The sequence below is a fragment of the Fundulus heteroclitus genome, unplaced genomic scaffold, assembly GCF_011125445.2.
Source record: "Fundulus heteroclitus isolate FHET01 unplaced genomic scaffold, MU-UCD_Fhet_4.1 scaffold_706, whole genome shotgun sequence".
Classification (NCBI taxonomy): Eukaryota; Metazoa; Chordata; class Actinopteri; order Cyprinodontiformes; family Fundulidae; genus Fundulus; species Fundulus heteroclitus.
Genome location: NW_023397150.1, coordinates 26045 through 47621, shown reverse-complemented (window position 1 = coordinate 47621; position 21577 = coordinate 26045). Strand labels below are relative to the sequence as shown.

At 37.9% G+C, this 21577-nt stretch overlaps 1 protein-coding gene across 2 annotated transcripts in view; it reads left to right on the top strand.

The window, feature by feature from the left end:
- LOC118556040 (ventricular zone-expressed PH domain-containing protein-like) overlaps window positions 1-21577 on the top strand; it is a 50319-nt gene that overhangs the window by 12588 nt on the left and 16154 nt on the right. The window contains exons 3-7 of one of the 2 annotated variants that reach the window (XM_036133946.1): window positions 1864-2084; window positions 3819-4001; window positions 4394-4758; window positions 13390-13529; window positions 15257-15391. In XM_036133946.1, the coding sequence (XP_035989839.1) occupies window positions 1864-2084; window positions 3819-4001; window positions 4394-4758; window positions 13390-13529; window positions 15257-15391 (1044 nt within the window). Of the gene's footprint in view, window positions 1-1863; window positions 2085-3770; window positions 4002-4393; window positions 4759-13389; window positions 13530-15256; window positions 15392-21577 lie in introns of both variants that reach the window. The other variant, XM_036133945.1, reaches the window with a different exon arrangement.

The following is a 21577-nucleotide window of genomic DNA, read 5'->3' as shown; positions in this document are numbered from 1 at the left end:
TTAGTGAATAAATGTGACTCTACAGAGAGTGCTTGTGAAACATGCCAGATGTAGCCGTGTCCTTCTCGACTCATTACACGGTGGGTTTTAAAGGACGTAAGCAGATTTCAATTCTTTTTTTGTCTGGCTTTTTAAAAAAAATAAAAAATGCAATAAAGAGAGCTGGTTAAAGGACTCATTGTAGTTTTTAAAAGAAGGAAAGAAAATCCTGTTTTTGTTTTTATTCCCACATGAAGATGTTTGGCTTTGGCTTTGACCAGAGTCACAGCCAGAGAGAGCTGTTAGTGGAACATCGCTCTTAATTACTGTGATGTTGACCAGTTTTAGTTTATGGGCTGGAAGAAAATGTTTTTTTGCTGTTGAAATGTAAAATATGAATAAGGTTACAGAAAGCCTTCGCTGACAGGTGTGATCGGTCCCTTGAAAAGACAACGGCTGAGCAGCTTTGCGTCAGTGCTGGGCAGGTTGAGTTAAACAAAAGCAGACTGAGGATGATGAAATGTGAATGTTATTATAAAGGCCCGTGGGAAGGAAATCACATTAGGGACAACGGAGGAGTTTATACATTCTCAGTTTGCTGAGAGCCAGCTGCATGTGTTTGTTTTTTTATTGTCATAATTTAGGAACAAAAAAGCTCAAACTTACTCTGGCTAACCTCACCTCCAACCGGGCTGGAAGTACAAAACTGATCACATATATAATCACCTTTTTGACCAAACACACTGCTAGACCTAGTGCTTTCCTTTAATGCAACACATTCTTTTTTTGAAGGCATTTTAAGCCCCACAACATTAGAAAATAACTACAAGGCTAAATATATCTGTACAAGAAAATACCTTACTGGTAACGTCTGAGTACTTTCCTGATCAACTCTATTACAGCATCCCCAGCCAACACACTTTTATCATGGCGTCTTTGATAAAGATCTGTAAAAAGCCTTAAAAATGGGTGATAGTCACAACACAAACATCATCCAACCATTTTTATTCCACCTGCTTAATTGTGCAGGGTTGCTGGCTTCCTTGAATGGCATGATCTCCAGTCTTTCCCATTTTATTGAGTGGCAAAGGAAATAGGTTCCATGTCATATTTGTTCTCCAGAACAACAGTGAGCCATAGATCAATGATTGAAGTTTCATAGATACTGTTTAACTTAGAAAATTATAACAGAAATCTAAGGAAAGGTTTGAGCTACGCTATTTTGTAAGAATTCAAAGGGTTAGCTATTATTATAATTGCACCTTTAATTTTGTTAGAAACAATTATTTCTTATGGGTATTTTCCACAGTAAAAGTCCTCAAGTTAAAGGTTGCTTATTCAAAGATAAGATCAGTATTATTCTTACAAGACCCAGTTTCCACCTTTTAAAGAACCCCATGGCTGTAAAGTTGAATTAATCATTACCTTGTCTTCTATAAAGATAAATCTATATCCTTCAAGGTAGAGTTAGTTTCCTGTCTCTCTGAATTGAAGCATTACACCTAAACTATGAAACTAAATTTTATGAAACACATTGAGGAGATAGAACAAGTGCAAAAACCAAACCATACATTTAGTTGTGTCTGAAAATAGAATAGAGTTGTCCTTTTTTTGTCCCTCAGTGGAAAAAAATCATGTGTTACTTCATTTGGATCTGTAATATTGAATTAAGAAGCTCTTTCAGTACTCAAATGTCTTATTTTTTAAGTATGTCATCAGTGATAAAACAGATACAGAAAGCTTGTATGGTGTGCTTTTACTTTTTTTAAAAAACATACTCGATGACGTACCTACTTTAAAATTTCAGAGCATTATATGTGCACTTAGGGTAACCCTAACAATTTCCTGACAATGTATTAACATGATTTCTGTTGCTTTCTCCAGACCCATGCCCACAGCTCATTGGTCTACCTGGTGTCCCTCCTGGGCAGTATGGAGCACAGCTTTCACCACACCCTGCTGCAGGAGATCAGAGCTCTGACTGACAGATACCCGTCGTTAATGGGAGGCTGTGGGAAAGACATCTACAGGATGAGCAACTCATTCACTGCCATAGCCGGAGTGCTGGAAAGACGACTGGAGGACAAAGCCTCCCTTTACTGCAGGTTGGAAATGATGCGTAAACCGGAATGTTCTTGCCTTAAGTTGCAGAGTCTGCGTGTGCTGATCAGAGCATTTATGTGACTACAGAGAAGAAATGTTCTAACATCTTGCTTAAGGTGCCGCTAAACAACTTAGACATTTTAGACGTTTTTTTAACTATAATTATGCAGGACATGATTAGATCTGTTTGCTTTATAGGTTGCCAACTTTTTATTTTAACACTTTTTAAACACTTTAAGATGCAAAAGTATTCAATTCATTTTAATATGATGCAGTTGGAGTTTTTTCTATAGCACCATCGATACAATAATCCTATACTGTATATATAAAGAAATTAACTGTATGAAATGAATTTATTACAAACATTCAGAAGGATCTTTCCTTTCTGATCATATTTTTAAATCACTACAGAAAAGTTGACTTTATACTGCCAATTGGTCAAAAAAGTGTTCTGTAGAATATAGTAGAAATTACTAAGGGAAGTGAGCCAATTGAGTCACTGGCTGCAACTATTCCTCCTCCTGAATGTGCATGTGAGACAGTGGAAAGTGGGTTGTACAAGTTGTTAAACTCCTTGTAATGAAAAGAAATTTATCACCTGACTTAGTATGAGTGTCTATCTGACGTGACCAACTGGAGGATTAAGAAGACTGAGTAGACATACAAAAAACACAGAAGCACTGGTCTGGTACTTCAGCTGTGTTTCTCTCCTACTGTAAGAGCTAATGCTGTCATTTCCTCTTTTTCTTGAACATATAAACAGATCTGAGACGTTAGTAAAATATATTTCGGGTGAAAGATGCGCGTTTAGTTTGTGGCAGCAGCATTTGCTCCAATTGCTTTGTCTACACCAGAGGACAGGTTAAGTGTATCATGTGTCACAGCTAAACAGAATTGCTAGATTAGATGTAACTTCTAAAAAGAAGAAAAATCAGAGAAAATGTAAAGTGACAAGAACTACAAATAGTGGAGAGTAGTAGGAAAAATAAGCAGAGTTCAGAAAAGTGGTCATTATGTTCTTGAAAACCCTTGAAAGGTCTTTATTTATTTCAAAGATTAGCATTGCCTTTGAATACGCTAAAAGAAAACTAAGCTCTTCATACTATTATATTTCCCTATGTACAATGGAAAATATATCTTTTAAATGGGCCATCTTTTCTTCTACAGACTAACCGACAATCTTGAAGATTAACTATATAATGATAAAGAAATTTTGATTGTAGTTATTGCTTGCTACGGTTTTCATAAATAATCTTGAATATCATTACACTGAACCACTCTCATTGTGAGTTGTTCATTATGTTTGCTGTAAACAGAGGTCACAAAGTGTGCATGCAAAACGGTCCAACTTTGAACACTTTTTATGTTGATGTGCACACATCACAGTGCATATATGGATATGTTTCTTTTGCAGTATTCAAATTACATAGTTTCCCTAAATAAGAACTAGGATTAAATGCAGGCTGGCTTATTGGTAAAACAATTGGGCCACAGAAAAAGACAACAATTGGGCATCTAGAAGTCCTCCAGGAGTTAAAGCAAAGAAAAACATGACAAAAGAAAGGGTGAGAGAAGCAAAGCCAAATAATGTGACAATGCAAAAATCTATACAAATGAAGCCAAGATTGAATCTGGGATTTAGCGAAAATTTCTTCCACATGCAATCCAACTTTGTGTTCTTGTTAAAGGGGAGATGAGGTATGTCCATCTTCATGTGGATCACTTTTTGCTGGTAGAGGAGGAGGAGGGACGGCCGAGCAGCAGCGACTGCAGGTAAAAGTCCAGAGTTTTGAGGAGAAAACACGAGATGTGGGAGCGGCGGAGGAGGGGGAGCAAGGGGAGGAGTCCCCTGCACCACAGCGACGCCACAGCCTGAGCCAAGGCATCAGGGAGGAGAGACGGGAGATGAGATTTAACAGGTTAGTTTTGATGCAACATTATCTTGTCATTTATTCTGAGTGGTGAATTGGGGAGTGTTCTAAAATGTCTTGTATACTGCTGATGAACAATAATGTATTGGCTAAAACATTGCACTGAAAAAAGAACTAACTCATATTTTTTTTCTGCATATATAGCTGATAAAATCATTTTTCCAAACCTGATGGTCACCATGAGTCTTACATAAAAAAATTATGTGAAAGATAGAATTGCCTAACGTTGCGGTTTCAGAATAGCTTTATCAACATGTTATTATGTCGAATGTATGGATCCCATTGAGCCCTAAAACATTGTGCAAAGAAGTGGTGCAAACAATGAATAATGTAAACTTGATATTGAATTTATTTGTTTTACTTTTCATGGTTTTCAACAGGTCAAAGAGCCTGGCCCTTCACATCGTGCGTTCACGCTCCATCAACTCAGATGCAGGGGAGGATAGTGAAGGGGTGGAGCCTAGCACAGACATCTGCTTTTCCAATAGTCTGTCTAATCAGCACTCAGACTGCAATGAAGTGTCCCTGGCAGAGAAGAAACTGACAGGTGACGACTCCCTGCCCGTCACAGGGGAGAAAAAGAAGTCAGAAAAGGTTGAGAGCAAAGAGGTAAACGGAGAAGAAACAGAACAGGAGGAAGCTGACGGGCTCTTCGTCCATTTAAGAGACAATATGGAGAAGATCAGAGAGTTCTGCAGGGACCTGGTGAAGCGGATCCCAGTACCAGAGCAGTGTGTGATTGAAGGTAAAGTGAACAATTCTTAACGGGCTTTCTTAAACCACACCTAGAGGTGCAGTGCCCTGCAAAGTATTAATACGCTTGAATTTTTCATGCTTTTGGGCTACGTGGTATATACGATAGACAGTAGAAACAATATGAATTTGGCCTACAGTAGAGATTGGCACTCTACCATCCTATCATCTGTTACGTCATGGCACCTGCCTAAACATGGTTGCAGGCACAGAGACAACTGAGCTGGAGGAGTTGGTAAAAATAAATGGTGCCACGTCAGCGATTTGGACTTGGTTTGGGTTTAATAGATCAGAGGTTGAACAGAAAACAATACGTTGCTGTCGCAGTAACTCAACATATCTTGCAAACAAAGGTAATTACGAGCAATTTGCTTTACCATTTGAAGACGAAGCACATGCTCGAATATGTGGAGAGCCGGAGGCTGCGCTCGGTTCAAACACGGTTAAGCAACATGGGAGGAACCAAAACATTTTTCCCTGCTACAACGTAACTGACCGATAGTTGTCAAAGTTACGCTGAACTTAGACCATTACGCTCATTCTATGCTTATGTAATGTGGTTTTAAAAAAAAACGTGCTTCACTGATCTAAGCTGCTTATGTCAACACACAACACAAATCTCAGTGTAAACATTATAATATTGACAAATCTGTACAGCATTTCCTGTCCACGTTGGGCATTTCAGTACAATTATTCTGCAAGTCTGTTGTGGTATATGTCTCCCAGCTCTAAAGACATATGTCTTATACGTTTATCCTGTTTTTACCATCATCCATCCGCTTATCAACTCAAACCTATCATGCAGCATAATGCTTTTACTGCCATGTTTCACCATGGGGATAGTCTTTCCAAGGTCATGTGCAGCACGTAGCATTTTCCATTCAGGCCAAAGAGTTAAGTTTTGCTTGCATGCCACGAGTGTGCCCTACATAGGTTGTGGCACACTGGACATATGTCTTTCTTTAAACAATGAATCTTGTTTTAGGACTTGCTAACTCTACCGTTAGCATGAATTTCTTTGCTGCCTCTATGAGCAATGAACTCTGCGACCTGTTAGTTTAGGACGGTCATGTCTGGGTAGGTTTATAGTGGTGCCAAACTCTTTCTATTTTCAGTTGATAGATTGAACATTGCTCTTTGTGACGTTTATACTTCAGGATATTGTTTTATAACCCAACGCTGCTTTAAATTTCTAAACAACTTTTTCCCTGTTCATTGGTCTTAATGATGCTGTCTTGTCATTAAAGTTCTCTGTCTAACACATGAGCTCTTTACAGAACAGAGGCATTATAGTGGGACTGAATTAAACACAGGTGACTGCTGAAAACATTTGGTGGCACTGGATTTGATTTAAGGGTATTAGGATTAAAGGAGTGCGATACATATGTACACCACACTTTTCACATTTTCTTTGGTCCATATCTCACTTCACAGTTATGTTTCTCCATGTCATGGAATATCACAATAAATCTTAATGAAGCATAACTGTGTGGTATGTGCAGGAGAAGAAAGGTTTTGGCATGGGTGGTGGGGAGAGCATAGGGGATTGTGGGATGCCGTCTACAGGATTTAGACTCAGTTCATGCAAACGAGTTCAGGGAAGGGCCAGACGCATCTCCACTGATCCCACCTACCCGGGTAATGCACTGTTTGCCCCTCTCCCATCAGGTAAACGCTTCAGAATCATCAAATCCAGAACTAATAAACTCAGAAACAGCTTATTTCCAAGAGATTTGAGGGCTATCGTCCCCTGCTAAGAAGTTTATGCTTTATCATGTTACAATCACACTACTGTTATTGTCTATTTGCACACTCTTATTTTCAGGAATACCAAATTGCACTTTTCTGTAAATGAAGCCTCAAGATTACTGCATGAAAATGACCTCATTACTTGAGATTGATGAAGGGGGGATTAATCTATGGAACATGGCTCATATCACTTGCTAAGGGACTGATATCAGAACTCTGATACAAACTTTTGTATCTTTGCATGGTCTAATGTGTGGAGAAGAAAAAAAATGTAAACAATAAGTCTGTTCTGTTTGCATGTCATGTTACTTGTTTTTTTTTTCTGTACATGCTAAGCTGAGGTCTACCTCAAAGGCAATTGCAACATGGTAACACATGGTGACAATAAAGTATTCTTGATGAAGTAATTTGAGGTTTATCATTGCAACATGACAAAATGTGAAACAGATTAAGGGGTATTAATACTTTGCAGTGCACCTTTTTTCATATTACCTTAAATAAAGTTTGTTCCAGTACTAGTACTGTAGTAATTGTAGAGATTTTCCAGAAAGGCGACAGTGGAGACTTTATGTAATCTGCTGTAAATAATTGAGTTGACCGTTAGACGTGGTGACAGGTCTTGATTAATGGTGTGTTATGAGAACACCTTAGTTTCCCATCCAACTCCAGCAGCCAGTATTGCGGTGATTTGTTGCACTTTAGACCCAAAACAGACAAAGATTTATTTCTCGTGGGTTTAAAATTTGATTTTAATATTATATGTCTTGATTAATGATTCAAATCCTGTCCAAGCAACATATGAGTATAATTACCCACACTGCCTTTTTGTTGCAGTCCTCAAATATCTGTTGTGTTTCTTGGTCCTCCAATTAATATTTATCTTGTCTGTTGAGACACCCTCCATTGTGTGTCGTGTCTCTGAGTGGAAAGATCTGCTTTCATTTACTATGCATGACCACATCAGGTAGGGATAAGGTTCCTGTGATATTCCTGTGGATTATCTTTGTCCTTCACGCACTACCTCCTGCAGTTTGGCACTACCTAAAGGTGCTTTCCTTGGTATGTCACTCGTTTTCAAATCAATTCAATTAAATTTTATTTATATAGCGGCAATTCACAACACATGTCATCTCAAGGCCAAAGTCAAGTTCAATCAAATCATAAAAATTGGTCAACAAGTTTACTATCTAAGGAAACCTAGTAGACTGCATTTATTGTATAATATTCAATATTCATAGATTTTTTGAAAAGTCTTACATTGATTGGAAACGTAAAAATTAAAGCACACAGTGGCTGCAAGTAGCCCTTCTTTACTGGAAGAAAAAGATACATCTAGATTATTGTAGCTATGCTTGGTCTGGATTTCTGGATTTAGGTTATACTACAGTCCTAAAAAGTTACTATTTCAACCCAACAAAAATTTTCTGTCATACTATATTTGGGGTTTTTAATTGTATTTTGAATGAGAGTGATAGCTTTGTTTTTCTTCTCTCGTACAAAACCATAAAATAATGCTATAAACAGACTTTCCAAAAATAGAAAAAAAGATTTGTTGCCAAGATTTAACTTCACAACAAAAAATTATATATATATATATATATATATATAGAATATATATATATATATATATATATATATATATATATATATATATATATATATATATATATATATAAATTTGTTAGTATAGTATCAATATTCTTTCCGCAGTATGTGATATTTTAACAGAATTGCTGACAGTAGTTTCATTTTTGTTTCTAAATTAAATTAACCACATCATTTTTGTAGTTTTAATGCAATAAAACTGATATCTGTACTTCAGATGAACATGCAGTACATGAACAAAAAACTTTGCAATATAATGTTTACAACCAACTTTCTACATAATGTTGTCTTTAGGAGTTCAAAAGTTACATAATTCAAAGACATGAGGTAAGATTAAATGAAGAAAAGTCTTTATCATCATTGCCAAGCAACAAAATGTGTTATTAGGCAGCATTGTAACATACTGCATAGAAGAATGTTCATTCACTCTTTAACCTCTTACATCCTTTGAGTAATAACTAAAACATAAATCAAATTTGTATTCCAAATATATAGTTTGATTTTTTTCTTCTTTAAAACAGCATCCATGCACTTTTTTTAGGAGACAGCGTAATGTGTCCTGATGTTCTTGTGTTCATGAGGTTGTTTATTAAAAGAAAATAAGACGGCGTGTAACCTGGTGATGCTTTTAAACATATAAGTTGAGCTGTTGGGTTCAATCTCCTGCCCAGGGGCACTTTTCCATCTAGAAGTGACCTTTAAACTGGAGGACAATTTCTGTCAGCCATAGAAAAAAAAAATGAAGCCTAAAACCAACGACTGTCTTTTTTTTCCCCTTTCTTTTTTAAGCTTTATACCCTGAGGTTTAGAGGACCCAAAAATATCCCAACCCAAATGTCAGCCTCTTCCAGTGTCATTAATATCAATGTTATTCTAGTGTGGCAATGTGATTAGATAGAATAGATATCTTACAAAGTCAGAGGAAACCTTGTAGGTAAAGGTTGTAAATCAGATGCACGGCCTCAATTACAAAGAGGAATACACTTTAGATCTGAAGCTGATAATAATGCCATTATTTAGTTTACAAGCCTGTTGAAAGTTCACCCATATCAGGTTATTTTTTTCTGTTCTGGAAGCAAATACAACATTCAATATATGTAACAGTATATCTGTGAGCAGACAATCAGTCTACTAATAAAAGTTATATTCTGCTATTTTGGGTAGGTCTGATTCATATTTGACTGATATGTGTATTTCAGAGCTCCTAGAGGAGACATATAATGCCTTTAAATCCTTCCTTTTCACATTTAAATCATTCAGTTGTGGTCTATATAAAATGGAACAGCAATGCTTTGGTATGAATTCCTCATTAATTGAACGCCACAGCTGAGGTAGGCCTGAGAGTCAACTTATTTTGGTGTTGTCTTTTTAAATGCAAATAAGGTACTTTTGGGTCAATACACCCAAAACCCACACATTTATAACTTGTCCACTTGTAGCTTCGGCATCCTTAAAGGAGAAATAAGTAAGTGATTTTTCACCACTAGGTGGAGCCCCGATGGGTGTGCCCTCTGCCATTTTGTGTCTGGCGATGGCATTTTATGGGCAGAGGCAGCTGTTCACGTGCACGTACGCGCGGCCGGCCCGGCTATATAAACAAGAGACTGGAGAACAACACAGAGAGATGGTGTGTGTTGTTTAACCATAGTACATCTAAAAAGATACCTTTAGTTCATCGCAAAAAACAATTTTTTAGTTCTATCTAAAATAATGAAATTTCGCTTATTGCTCCTTAAAGCTAGGACTACAAAATCGCAGCAAAATCAAAAAAAAAATGTCAGATCGACGAAATTAATAGAAAATAGACAAAACTGAAGGGCTTGATAACTATGACCCAAACAGAATATAAAGATATCTACGCAGCTGCTGGGCAGACTACATTGATACGTTTCTTCACTCCTAAAGACTCCAAGTACAAAACAAAATGTATTTAAGGAATAAAAAAGTAGATTTTGCATGATATGTCCACTTTAATACCATCATGCTGTTGACTAACGACACTGAAGTGCACAAATTTATTTCGGTCTGGTTTACTCATTTTAAATAGTAATATACTGATGTATATCATATACATCAGTGTTTCAGCACTTTAAAATGTACAGAAGTACCCACCCTCACATCTCTAGAGCTTTAATATGTGTGTCATGAATGCTTTATGCTCTGTTGCTGCAATAGTGAACGCAAACAAGAATCTGCAGGTTCTCAGTAATTGATATGTTAGTACATGTGGTTTAAATCGGACCTCATAGTTGTTTCCAGCATCTGTAGGTAAAATAAGATTGAAATGTGGTGTTTTCTGGCATTCTTCTATACTGCTGATTTTACCGCAATAAAATAAAATAAAACATCCAAAGAAAAAAAATGTGTTTTTATGAAGACATGTCAGGTCTTTTTGGCCAAACACATATTTACATTCGCTCTCTTATTTAGGACTTGGCCTTGTGCATCCCAGGCCCCCTGCTAATGTAGTATAAGTGATCGAATTTCAATTCTTTGCTTGAGTAGAAGCTCTCATTCTGTGGTCCAGTCAGCTGGTATGTATAGTTGTGCTAATTTATACATGGCCAAAGACAATCTATCAGTGGATACCCAATCAAACAGGGATGACAGAGCTTTTAATTTGGTAAATAGAGGCAGATGGGCAAAGAAACTTGGTGCTATTGTTGAAGTGAGTAGGTTTACATGTAGAAAAACCTCCACACAGAAAGAAGTGAGTGGTGCGAGCATTGCCCGTGAAGCTAAACTGAAACAGATGAAGGTAATGCATGCAAAGTATGAATCGACTTGAATATATGGACGCAGTTTAAGTGAGCTTGAAGACTCTTCAGCCAACACAGCACGCAGAACAGAAAAAGAGAGTTCAAGCGGTTCACATGAATAAAACAATGAAATTAGAAACAGGTTTGCCTCCAAATCACCCTATGTTGCCGGTCATCTTTCAGATATTTAGGGATCAGATATTTTAGAATAGTCTATCTTTGATTACTTGTTATCATTTTTCTAAATCGATTTGATTCACTTAATTTAAACCTTGAATGGCATGTTTTAAATGAGCTTGTCATCCTTTTTTGTTATTGTTTTTTCTTTTATAAAGTGATTTTTTTGTTCCAGGCTTTCCAAGTGTCATGTTAAATTGTTGTATTTGACATATGGACAGATAAACAGATTGTTTTTGTACAGGATATATATATATATATATATATATATATATATATATATATATATATATATATATATATATATATATATATATATATTAGGTCGGTCAAGACTACGAAAATTATCTCTCTTTCTGGAATGATAAGACAGAAAAATTATCACTTTTCTTCAATATGGGAAATTTAAATGCACTAAAATGACAACCTGGGAAAGCCCTGATGACTATGTTATGGTTTTGTAGCTTTCTGATTAGTAAATTCAGAACATTTGAGTTTAGTGGCACACTTGTGAATTTATTTCAAGTAGACCAGCACAATATATTGAATCCCAGTCGTCATCACAATATCACAATCGCAAAGGACAACTTGGATGCAATGTTTGTTGGGAGATCATCATTCAAGTGCCATGCATTCACTCTCTGCCTGCCAGTGATGTTTTTCCCGTTGGATCGAATCTAAATTACCTTAATGTACACCATAGAGGCTGAGTTGTGAAAGCTTACAGAAAGTGGCGGGAAAACTGCAAAGATGGAAAAGAAAGAAAAGAGTGAGGAAAATACGGGTCAAAGGTAATTAATATGGTGCTCGTAGTTTCTCAGTAAAAGCATTTGCATTGCAAGTTTTTTCTGATGTTGTGCCAAACCAATTGGAAGGCATACCACAAACATGCAACTTGCTTTTGGGACATTATGGAAAGATCAGGAGAACTCTGATAGGACACCCTGAGTAGGAGCACATTAGCCTATACCAAAAACCACAACTAATTATGAGCCTTACATCTTTAACCATTTTCAACTGGAAAATTCTCTCAAACACACAGGTAGAATCTAACACAGAGGACCAGGCCAACCTTAGATACTGGTAGATTTTATATAATAAGTTTGACTAAGTCAGCTCACCTCAGGGTCTGATCAGCACCCAAACACTACACCTGATCTGCCCCGGACACACACATTCTCACATATGAAAGAAAACATGAAACAAAATCCTCTCTGGCCGCTGGTTAAATGATTAAATCTGAAAACAAAATGTAAATCAACACACCACTTTTAAACACTGTTTATTCTTCTTACTGGGAATGTTTTCCCTCAGTATTAATCCCTTTAATGTCAATCGAGCCCCAGGGCTCCCAGCGCAGCTGTCAGTGGTCCGAGCTAAAACATGACATCAGGCTGCTGGCTGACCTTTTTCTGAGCTGCCCGCCGCCGTCTCACATTAAATGTTTAATGTAAACGATGAAAGAGAGAGTAGCCACAGGTCAAACAGAGGTCACGCGTGTTTCATGATGCTGCTACAGCAACAGACATCTTCGTCTGGGTCTGCTAGTTGGGTGGGACTCCGTTGTTTTACTGTCCAACTCGGTCTTTACCCTGCTCTGGCCTTTTGTAATTAGGTTACAGTGGTGTAATGTTGGGATGTCTGGATTCCTGGAGAAAGCACACTAGAGCAGAAATCAGTGTTCCAGTTTGAGGCTGTTTTGTGTCTTCAATGAATAATCAGAGAAAACGATTCGATAAAATTCACTCAGAGCGCTGACAGCCTGATTTATGTGTCGCAGTAACAAGATTAGTTTGACCTGTATCAATAGCTCTGTTAGAGCAAAGAACCGGACTTGACGGTTACATCAGCTTGTTGAGATGATTTGAATTTTACATGGTTGTCAGTGACTGAAAATATGCTTAAGAATCCCATTTGTTGTTTCCTTTTGTTATTCTGTCTAACCGTACAGCATTTCTCTGCACAGTCAAAATATTGGCTTTTTCCCCTGAATGTTTTTGCATTGAGCAATGGCAGAAAAAAAGGCATTTTCTAATGATTTTGATACGGAGTAATTCTATGGTATAATTCACATAACAAATGTTACCAAGTTTAAGAGCCAGAGAGATAAAAACAAGAAGAGAAAGTGGTTTAAAATAGAAAATGACTGAAGCTCTCCAACCTCCCCTACAGTTCCTCCAGTTTAGGCCTGTGGGATGACCGTGCCCAAGATGACTGAGAATGTACACATATATCGGCTCCGTCCGTCCGTCTTCTTCCGCTTATCCGGGGTCGGATATATCGGCTGCATTTGCATAATTTTCTTATTGACATTGTGTGTCTTTCTGTAACAGATTCAAACCGAGGCTGCGTGGCCAAGCTTCTGTTCTCCTGCCCACTGAAGGGCTACTACTGCCTGTACGCCAAATCCAGTTTCCAGCTGACGAGCCAACAGCCTCACCTTTGGATTCACATCATGCTGCTGCATCTCCAGGTGCTGCCAAGTCACTGGCGTACATTCGTCCTTTCACTTTGCCCTGTATTAAAGCAGAAAGTTGAACTGTCCTTCCAAAGACAGATAACGGGAAATGTATTTATAATGCAAAGTAAACAATAGGTTTTTGCGCCACAAATTTCAGAAACAACAAACAAAACAGGGTTCAGACTAAACACCCGTCAAGGTGCGTTCATAATGTCGTCACTTTTGCTTGCTGTCGCTCGCCTGACATGACCACCGACCGTTCGCACAGAAGGCGACAATTGCTCAGCGGACGACAAGCCAGAAATACAGCAGTACACTTTTTTGTAGGCTTGTGCCTCTGTGGCGTCACGTAGCGTCATGTCACTCCCGTGTGGAGTGACATATCCTGTCGTTCGGCCTGCCTCATTCTCAATTTGAACGCATCTTAAATCTAATGCAAATGTGGTTAAAGGTATGTCTGTTGGTTATCTTTTAGTTAGGTCTTTAGGGCCGAATCTCTGGCAGCCACAATAAAGTTGTGTAAAAAGCCCTCAAATAACTACAGTCATAATCAATAAATTTGAATATTATTGAAACGTTCATTTATTTCAGTCACTCATTTCACTAAGGGAAACGCATTATATAGATTTACACAGATTGATGATGTTTTACAACATGTCAATTATATATTTTGTTTCCAATTCCAGCAAATGAAAACAAAGCATTTAAGATTAGAATATTGCATCAGACCAATAAAAATGCAAAACTGGGTGCTTAATGAAAAGTATGTTTAATACCAGCCTAAAGGTTTTTGTTTGTTTTTGTGTTTGTTTTCTTGTTGTTGTTTTTTTTTCAAAAGTTACAAGCCTCTTAAAAAAGCATATTATAATTTATTCAATATAACTATTATTGCAAGAGCTTAATCTCAATAATCTCAGACTGGGGCAGGGGGGTTGCTGGGGTCCATCCTTTAATTTGAGAAAATTTTGAATTTATCCATTGGGGGAAGAAATCCCAGAATTGTAATTTTGCTTTTATTTTACTAATTCTCTGGGTCTACAATTGTGGGTACCCCTAACTGTTCCTTTAAAACAGATGCAAGTCAAGCTTTTTTTTCTGTGTCATCTATATTTAGTTGACCAGGGTGTCTTAAAACTTTTGGTAAGAAAGTATTTCCCTTGACTTCCTGCTTCACTGCAGTAAAAATATGTTGTTATTTCCCTTTAGCTGCTCTACAAGACAGGAGACCCAGCCATTTCAGTTAGGCAGGTGTTGGTTCATCATCATGTGTCAGGAAATGGCTGCAAGAAAATAGTGAGAGCAGTGTGAGCGACAATTATAATGTTTAAAATACCTGGAAATGTTACAGGGGCAACACACAGTGAGGACAATGGGGAAATTATTTCTAGAATTCACTGATGGAGAACTGCTATATTTCTTGTTTGTGTATATGTCAAGAGTTTGCAAATCTTTGCCAAAGGTGCTAATAGATTAAAAAGGGTGCTATAATTTCCATGTAGCTCAGAGGTTCTGAATCTCCTTGTTACAATCTAAAACTCTGCATTCTAAAGATATATAGCTTTTGTGAGATTTTATCTGCCTGCAATATTGACCGTATGCACCACTTTTTAGTTACACTACTGGTGTAAAAAAAAAATATTTCATCACAAAAACTTTCTATTTTAAGAAGGGAGGGTTGACTTTTTATATCCACTGTAGATTTCTGTTCACGTTTTCTTTGTTGTATCCCGTTTCAACAGACTAAGTCAACGCTCCCTCTGTGCAACAGAGATAAAAGTGTCCAAAGATTAGCTTCTCTTTGGGAGAAGACGCAGCTTAAAGGATCCCACAGCTTTTCCATGGCCATGACACAACAAACCACCCCACAAAGAAAGGTAAACTGGGTTACAAACTAAGTGTGTGTGTGTGCGTGTGTGTGCACGGCCTTATTTAAGCTGATATCTGTCCCTGGAAGTAAGAATGAAGTCATTATCAGGAAGAGTCAACATCCTCCGTGTTTAGATACAGACTCCACTAAATGGATATTTCTTTATACAAGTCATCTCCTCAGTCTGACTCATCATCTGTTTATGTGTGTGTGTTCAAATGTGAGCTACAGAGAGAAGACGTGTCTGTCAGTACATGTGCGGTTTTTGCAGTTCCTTTGTCATGTTGTGAAAGTGGGCGGTGCTTTTTGTAGCCCACTTTTCTATAATGCCACAGTGTCAGAGGTCATTTGGAAATGGTAGCTACAAAGAAACTACATCTGACCTTTGTCTCACTTTGCATAGATACACTTTTGCTGCAACCAGCTATGGTTGACATGTGGGGCCTCAGCTTTCCCACAAAGGTGCAACTTGTTCAAACAGAGAAAACCATGAAAATGTGAAGATTTAAAAACCCATAAAAGGCAATAAATAATAAATAAATCCTTTATTCCAAAGGGGGTTCCCCTTTTTCAAACATTATTGCCTTCCATGGCTAATTTTTGGAATCTCCAGCCTGCCAAATTAGCAGCGAACTGCTGATCACAAGGAATTAACCGCACTTACATCTTCTTCAAACAGCTTTAATGAAATTTGAAAACAGGAATCAGCTTAAATCAAATTAACGTCTGCCAGTGTGGAAAAATCCAGAACATTCTAGAGAAATGACTTGTGGTCAAACAAGACACAGATTTGAGTTATTTGGCTCAGGGCGAGGCTTTCAAACCTAATAACACTGTATCACCTGTCTAGCATGGTGGTGGTAGCATCATGCTGAGGGTCTGTTTTGCTTGTGGCAGAGTGTTTTGGTTGTGGCAGAGTGCGATGCTCAAAGCGGATACATTTGGGTTTTTTAAGAGGTCAATGATCCCAAGCACCCATCAAAACTGGTTTTGACAAAACAGCTTTAGTTTTTGGCACAGATTGATGACCAGAAACATGTCAGGTCCAAAGAACGGAAAGAACTGACCTTGGTTTAATGCTTGTTTATTTCTTTAAAATCATTACGATCTGTCTTTTTCTGGGAGCACTAAACACGCTGTCAAAAGAAGACAGGATTTAACAAGAGAGGAACAAAGAAGGTCACAAACTTTCTCTGAATCCATATGCACCGCATTTCCTCTTTCTCCATTTTTCCTTCCCAATCAGGCCCAAAGTTTCTCTCCTGGACCTGGGAGTCAATCAGAACCATATGTCGGACACATGTATAAGGCAGAAAAGGTTAGCAATTACATCTGTATCAGCAGGGAGATTTAAAGCGAGGCTGCAAAGCTTTATGGGGTTTGTGTGATTTAAGAGGGGACCTATGTTTGGCTTCTGACAACTCACTTTAAACAGTTTTATGGCCCAGAGAAAACAGAAAGCTGGTGTGAGAGAAAATGAGAAGGATGGAGGGAGGTAAAGGCAACAAGACGGTGAGTTGGTGATGGATTAGAGACGATTGGATGCACGAAAAAGGAGGACATGACAGAGAAAGATAGAATAGTAAGAAAATCTGGGGGTTAAAATACAATAGATCATTTTTGCATGATTATAAACACAAGTAAATCTAAAGGAAAAGTAAAGGACGAGAATAAGGAGTGAGGCTTCTTATAAGTAAACCCGTAGTAATATGGGAACAAGAGGAAGTAGACTGTGAAGTGCACATACCTTTACCTTTTGCTTCCTGGTTTGTTTGTGTGTGGAGGAGAAGATGGGTGAAAAGTGGTGCTACAGAGGTTTATAGAGATAAAGACTGAGCTGGAGCTGATTAGATAAAGATGTTTGGGAACATGCAGCCCCTCTCTGTGCCCTTTTATAAAGGCTTTTAGTGTCTTTATGCTTTGTCTTGCATTTATGAAATTTAAATGTCCATGGAGGAAGAAATGAAGCCTGTTTCTAATTTATTTTCTCCTCCGCAGTTTCAGATAAATCTATGTGATCTCATGAAGTGAGCTTGTTTCTCATCTAAATACTTCAAGATTTATGCATTGGCTAAACATATATGTAAAATAAACATCGGAATATGGTGCAAATGTTATTGGGGTTTATTTAGCAGAATCAGTGCAGGACATGTACATTTTTGAAAGTGCTTCAAATATTTCATCCTTATTTAGATGAAATGCTAATCTAAACACAAAGCGAGGACAGAAGCGTGTTGAATATAGTGTTGAATTAGATGTTTCTTTAAATGTCTTTAATAGCGTGATTTATATCATATTTGTTTCTGGGCCTGACAAATCAAATATGTGTTTTGTTAGTACTCAGTTTTGCACAGCAGTGTTTTTCACACATCTTTTAAAATTTATTCTAACAACACAGTGGTGTACTTTTCACATGGCTGGCATGCGGTGTTGCTTAAGTTGTTCTTGTATTGGGTTCTGGAAGTAAATGAATGCCATCTTACTCATTTGTTGTTGTGAAATGAATCATTCCTAAATGTTTTCTGTTACAAATTTATGCTCTTAAGTATGCATTGTCGGTCTGATTCTGGCTTAAACAGTGTCTTTACTTAGAAACTAAAAACAATTTTTTTACATTAACTTGTATTTAATACAAAACTGGGCGGTTTCTGTGTTAAAGTCGAGTCAGTGAAATATGACTTGTTTTCACTTGTGACTGAAGAGTAAAAGTAGCAAACACTATTTTGTAAATTCTGAGATGTTGAAATGGATCAAAACAGGTCAAAGTGTCATTAAACCAAAAAACAGGCTTATATATGGAGTAAGAAAGCTGTTAAAAAGATGTATGCAAGAACAATTCCTTTTCATATTTGTATGTCAATAGAAACACAAAATTCTGCTCTCATATACGAAAAAATTGTGTCTGTTAGGACTGTTTTTATGTGAGTACGAATCTGAAAGCTGTGAGTCCAAAGTTGCTTATCCATAAGAAAAATGCTCAATAGTGGTTGTGAGGAGCCAAAGACCCCCCTCCCCCTCCCCTCCTTGCTCTTCCACTCTTCTGGGGGATTGCGTAAAAAAAAAAAAAAATCTCCCAAATCCACTCTGGTCTTATTTACTTCTAGTGAGTCCTTCCTCTTCTTCTCATAAACATAAATGCAGCCCTTCTTGTGACTGTCAGCCATGTTCGAAGTCTACGATGAGAGCAGCAGAGCTACAATGACTGGCTAACCTAGCCATTATGCTAACCATATACATAAACACTAAAAGTGCACATGCACAGCCAGCAAGCGGAAACTCAAGAGGAAAGAGGATGGACACTGGCGTTACATGAGCATGTCAGAATGATTGCCATGTGGGACAACCAATAGATAAGGGGATTCCCCTGGAACTTGAGGGACAGGGTCTATGGATGAAAGGAGCAACCAGACTTTGACAAATCCATGGCCTTTGGACCAAATGACAAAGATTGGTTGGAGTTTTTACAAGCATGCAGCTCCAATAGGGAATGATTTTTAACCTCTTTTTTTCTGAATACATAATGTATTGACCACTTTCAGGATGGACGGACGATTTTACCCAGTATAACAAACAGTGTTTCTGAACAAGATTACCAATATTCGTGTTCACAGCAGTGAAGACTTGTAGTCGTAGAAATTAGAGTTGTATTCTCAAGACTTTGAACTCACAGCTTTCAGATTCATACTCACAGAAAAACAATCCTAACCCACACAATTTTTTAGACTCACATATGACAGCAGAATTTTCTGTACAGTATTTTTCTGACATAAGAAAATACGAATTGTTACAATCTGCACACATCTTTTCGACTGCTTTCTTACTCCATACTTAGAAAGATTGGACAAGTATTGAGTTTGATTTTATTATTTTTCATGTAGGATAGGCAAGGCCTCAAAATCTCCTCCTGGTGAAATACAATTTCACAATAAATCAGGACAAAAATCCTGCAGTGTGTAAGGCTATGTCCCATTCTGTTTTTTAAGAGGAAAACATGAAAGTCCATTAACTGTATCTCATCAACACATTCCAGGTTTTTCAAGATGGTAGTTAAAAACGCAGTTCAACTTTTACCACATTGCTGAATCATAAGCCAGCTTCAGGGTTCTGTTTTTCAGAGACAGTAGTGATAGTATATTTAATTCAGTATGTTAGCTGTGAAGGATGACCATACAATTGGCAGAAGAATGTGGAGTTTTGAAATGGAAAACATAAAAATGCTCAAATTGAAATTTACATTTTCTTGTACCCGCTCAATCCTGTTGAGGATTGCTTGAGGTTATAGAGCCTATCACAGTCAGAAGTGTGAAGTGAGGTCCACTCACTCTAGACTGGAGAACAGTAGAAATCAGTAGTGTGAGAAAAATAGGCTCTGATGTCCTCCAGCAGCCTAAGCCTATAGCAGCATAACTATAGAGGTAGCTCAGGGTAACATGAGCCACTCTAACTATAAGCTTTGTCAAAAAGGAAAGTTTTAAGCCTAGTCTTAAAAGTAGACAGGGTGTCTGCCTCACGGACCAAAACTGGGAGTTGGTTCCACAGGAGAGGAGCCTGATAGCTAAAGGATCTGCCTCCCATTCTACTTTTAGAGACTCTAGGAACCACCAGCAGACCTGCAGTCTGAGAGCGAAGTGCTCTGTTAGGAACATACGGGGTAATCAGAGCTCTGATATATGATGGAGCTTGATTAATAAGGGCTTTATACGTTAGAAGAAGAATTTAAATTCTATTCTTGATTTAACAGGAAGCCAATGAAGGGAAGCTAAAATTGGCGAAATATGATCACCTCTTGTTTTATATATCAGTATTAAATGTACTCACTCACTAATAACTTTCCATTTGCTCAGCATTATTTTATTGTGCATCAATATGTTTCTTTGGCTCTGAATAGCTATTAATAAGTTTGAAACGCAATTGTTAACAAAGTTAGTAATTGTATGCAAAATTATCAATTTGGGCACCACCTGATTATCAGGAAATAATCGGCAAAAAGTTATCAGTCTCAATTATTGTTTTATAAATACCTGCCTGGTAAGGTGTGGTGGTAGTAACAATAGATGAAGGGGTGAATTTGCACATAGGCGTTTTACATTCAGGATTACATCCGTAAACTGTGCAGTGCTGTGTGACGTCTCCTTTTATCTGCGCGTGTGGGTCGCTTTGTGGTCTTAAACCGTTCAGACAGCAGTATGATGGCGGTTGCATTTAATAGAAGTATGAACGCCCATCTAAAAAAAAAAAATCAGATTTCAGCACAAAAAATAATCAGAATCATGACCTGCAGTGTGAACACATCCTTAGTTGCAACTCAGTATCAACCCCAACTCCGCAACACAGTGGCTAAACAGTCGGCTTATCTGATAAGAAGTGGATCATGTTTCCTTTTTTTCCCCATTATGCATTAAATTCATTATTCATCATTTGTAAGACCAAGTCAGTTCAGAAAGGTTGTAAAAGTTTGAAATTGCAACTAAAGAGAAGTTAAAACTACCTCACATTCATCATTCCTTTTATGCTGAGCCAGACAGAGAACCTGATAAGTCAGCCAGACAGCATTGCTCTTAGTAGGTGTATTGAAAAACTAAGCAACCAAACATAAACGTGAATCTGGCAGGTCGGAGTCCAGGAGGAACAGGAGACAGACTGAGCAAACAGCATTCTGCTCACAGCAGGTGATGGCTGTCAGAATGGGCCAGGTCTGTGAGACAGGCAGGAGTCATACACAAAAACCAGCAGCACAACATCCCAGGGGGCTAGGCAGGAATCAAATCTACAAACAATCCAGGTCGTGTCCAGAGTCAGAGAGACAAAAAAAGGAGTCCAAGTGAGGGCAAGACAGGAAAATTAAAAACATGGAGACATGGTCCAAAATAGGCACTGCTGACAAGCCCACTGGACTTCACCTCACTCAAGGTAAGAAGATGGTCTTGTGCTGACTGGCTGTGAGAGGCAGGTATAAATGGGCAGCGACACAGGTGGAATGATGTGTGGGTAATTAGAAACAGAGCAGGTGAAGCTGCTCCACTAATTGGCAGCGTGGAGCAGAGCAGAAGGTGGAAAACCTACAAAACAACAAACTACAGACACTTTCCCATTTTGAGTTATACACACTTTTTTTAAATCAAATTTTATGTTAGGTACATTTTTTGCACATCTGTATAATATCCATGATTTCTTGTCATATTGGTGTTTTTAG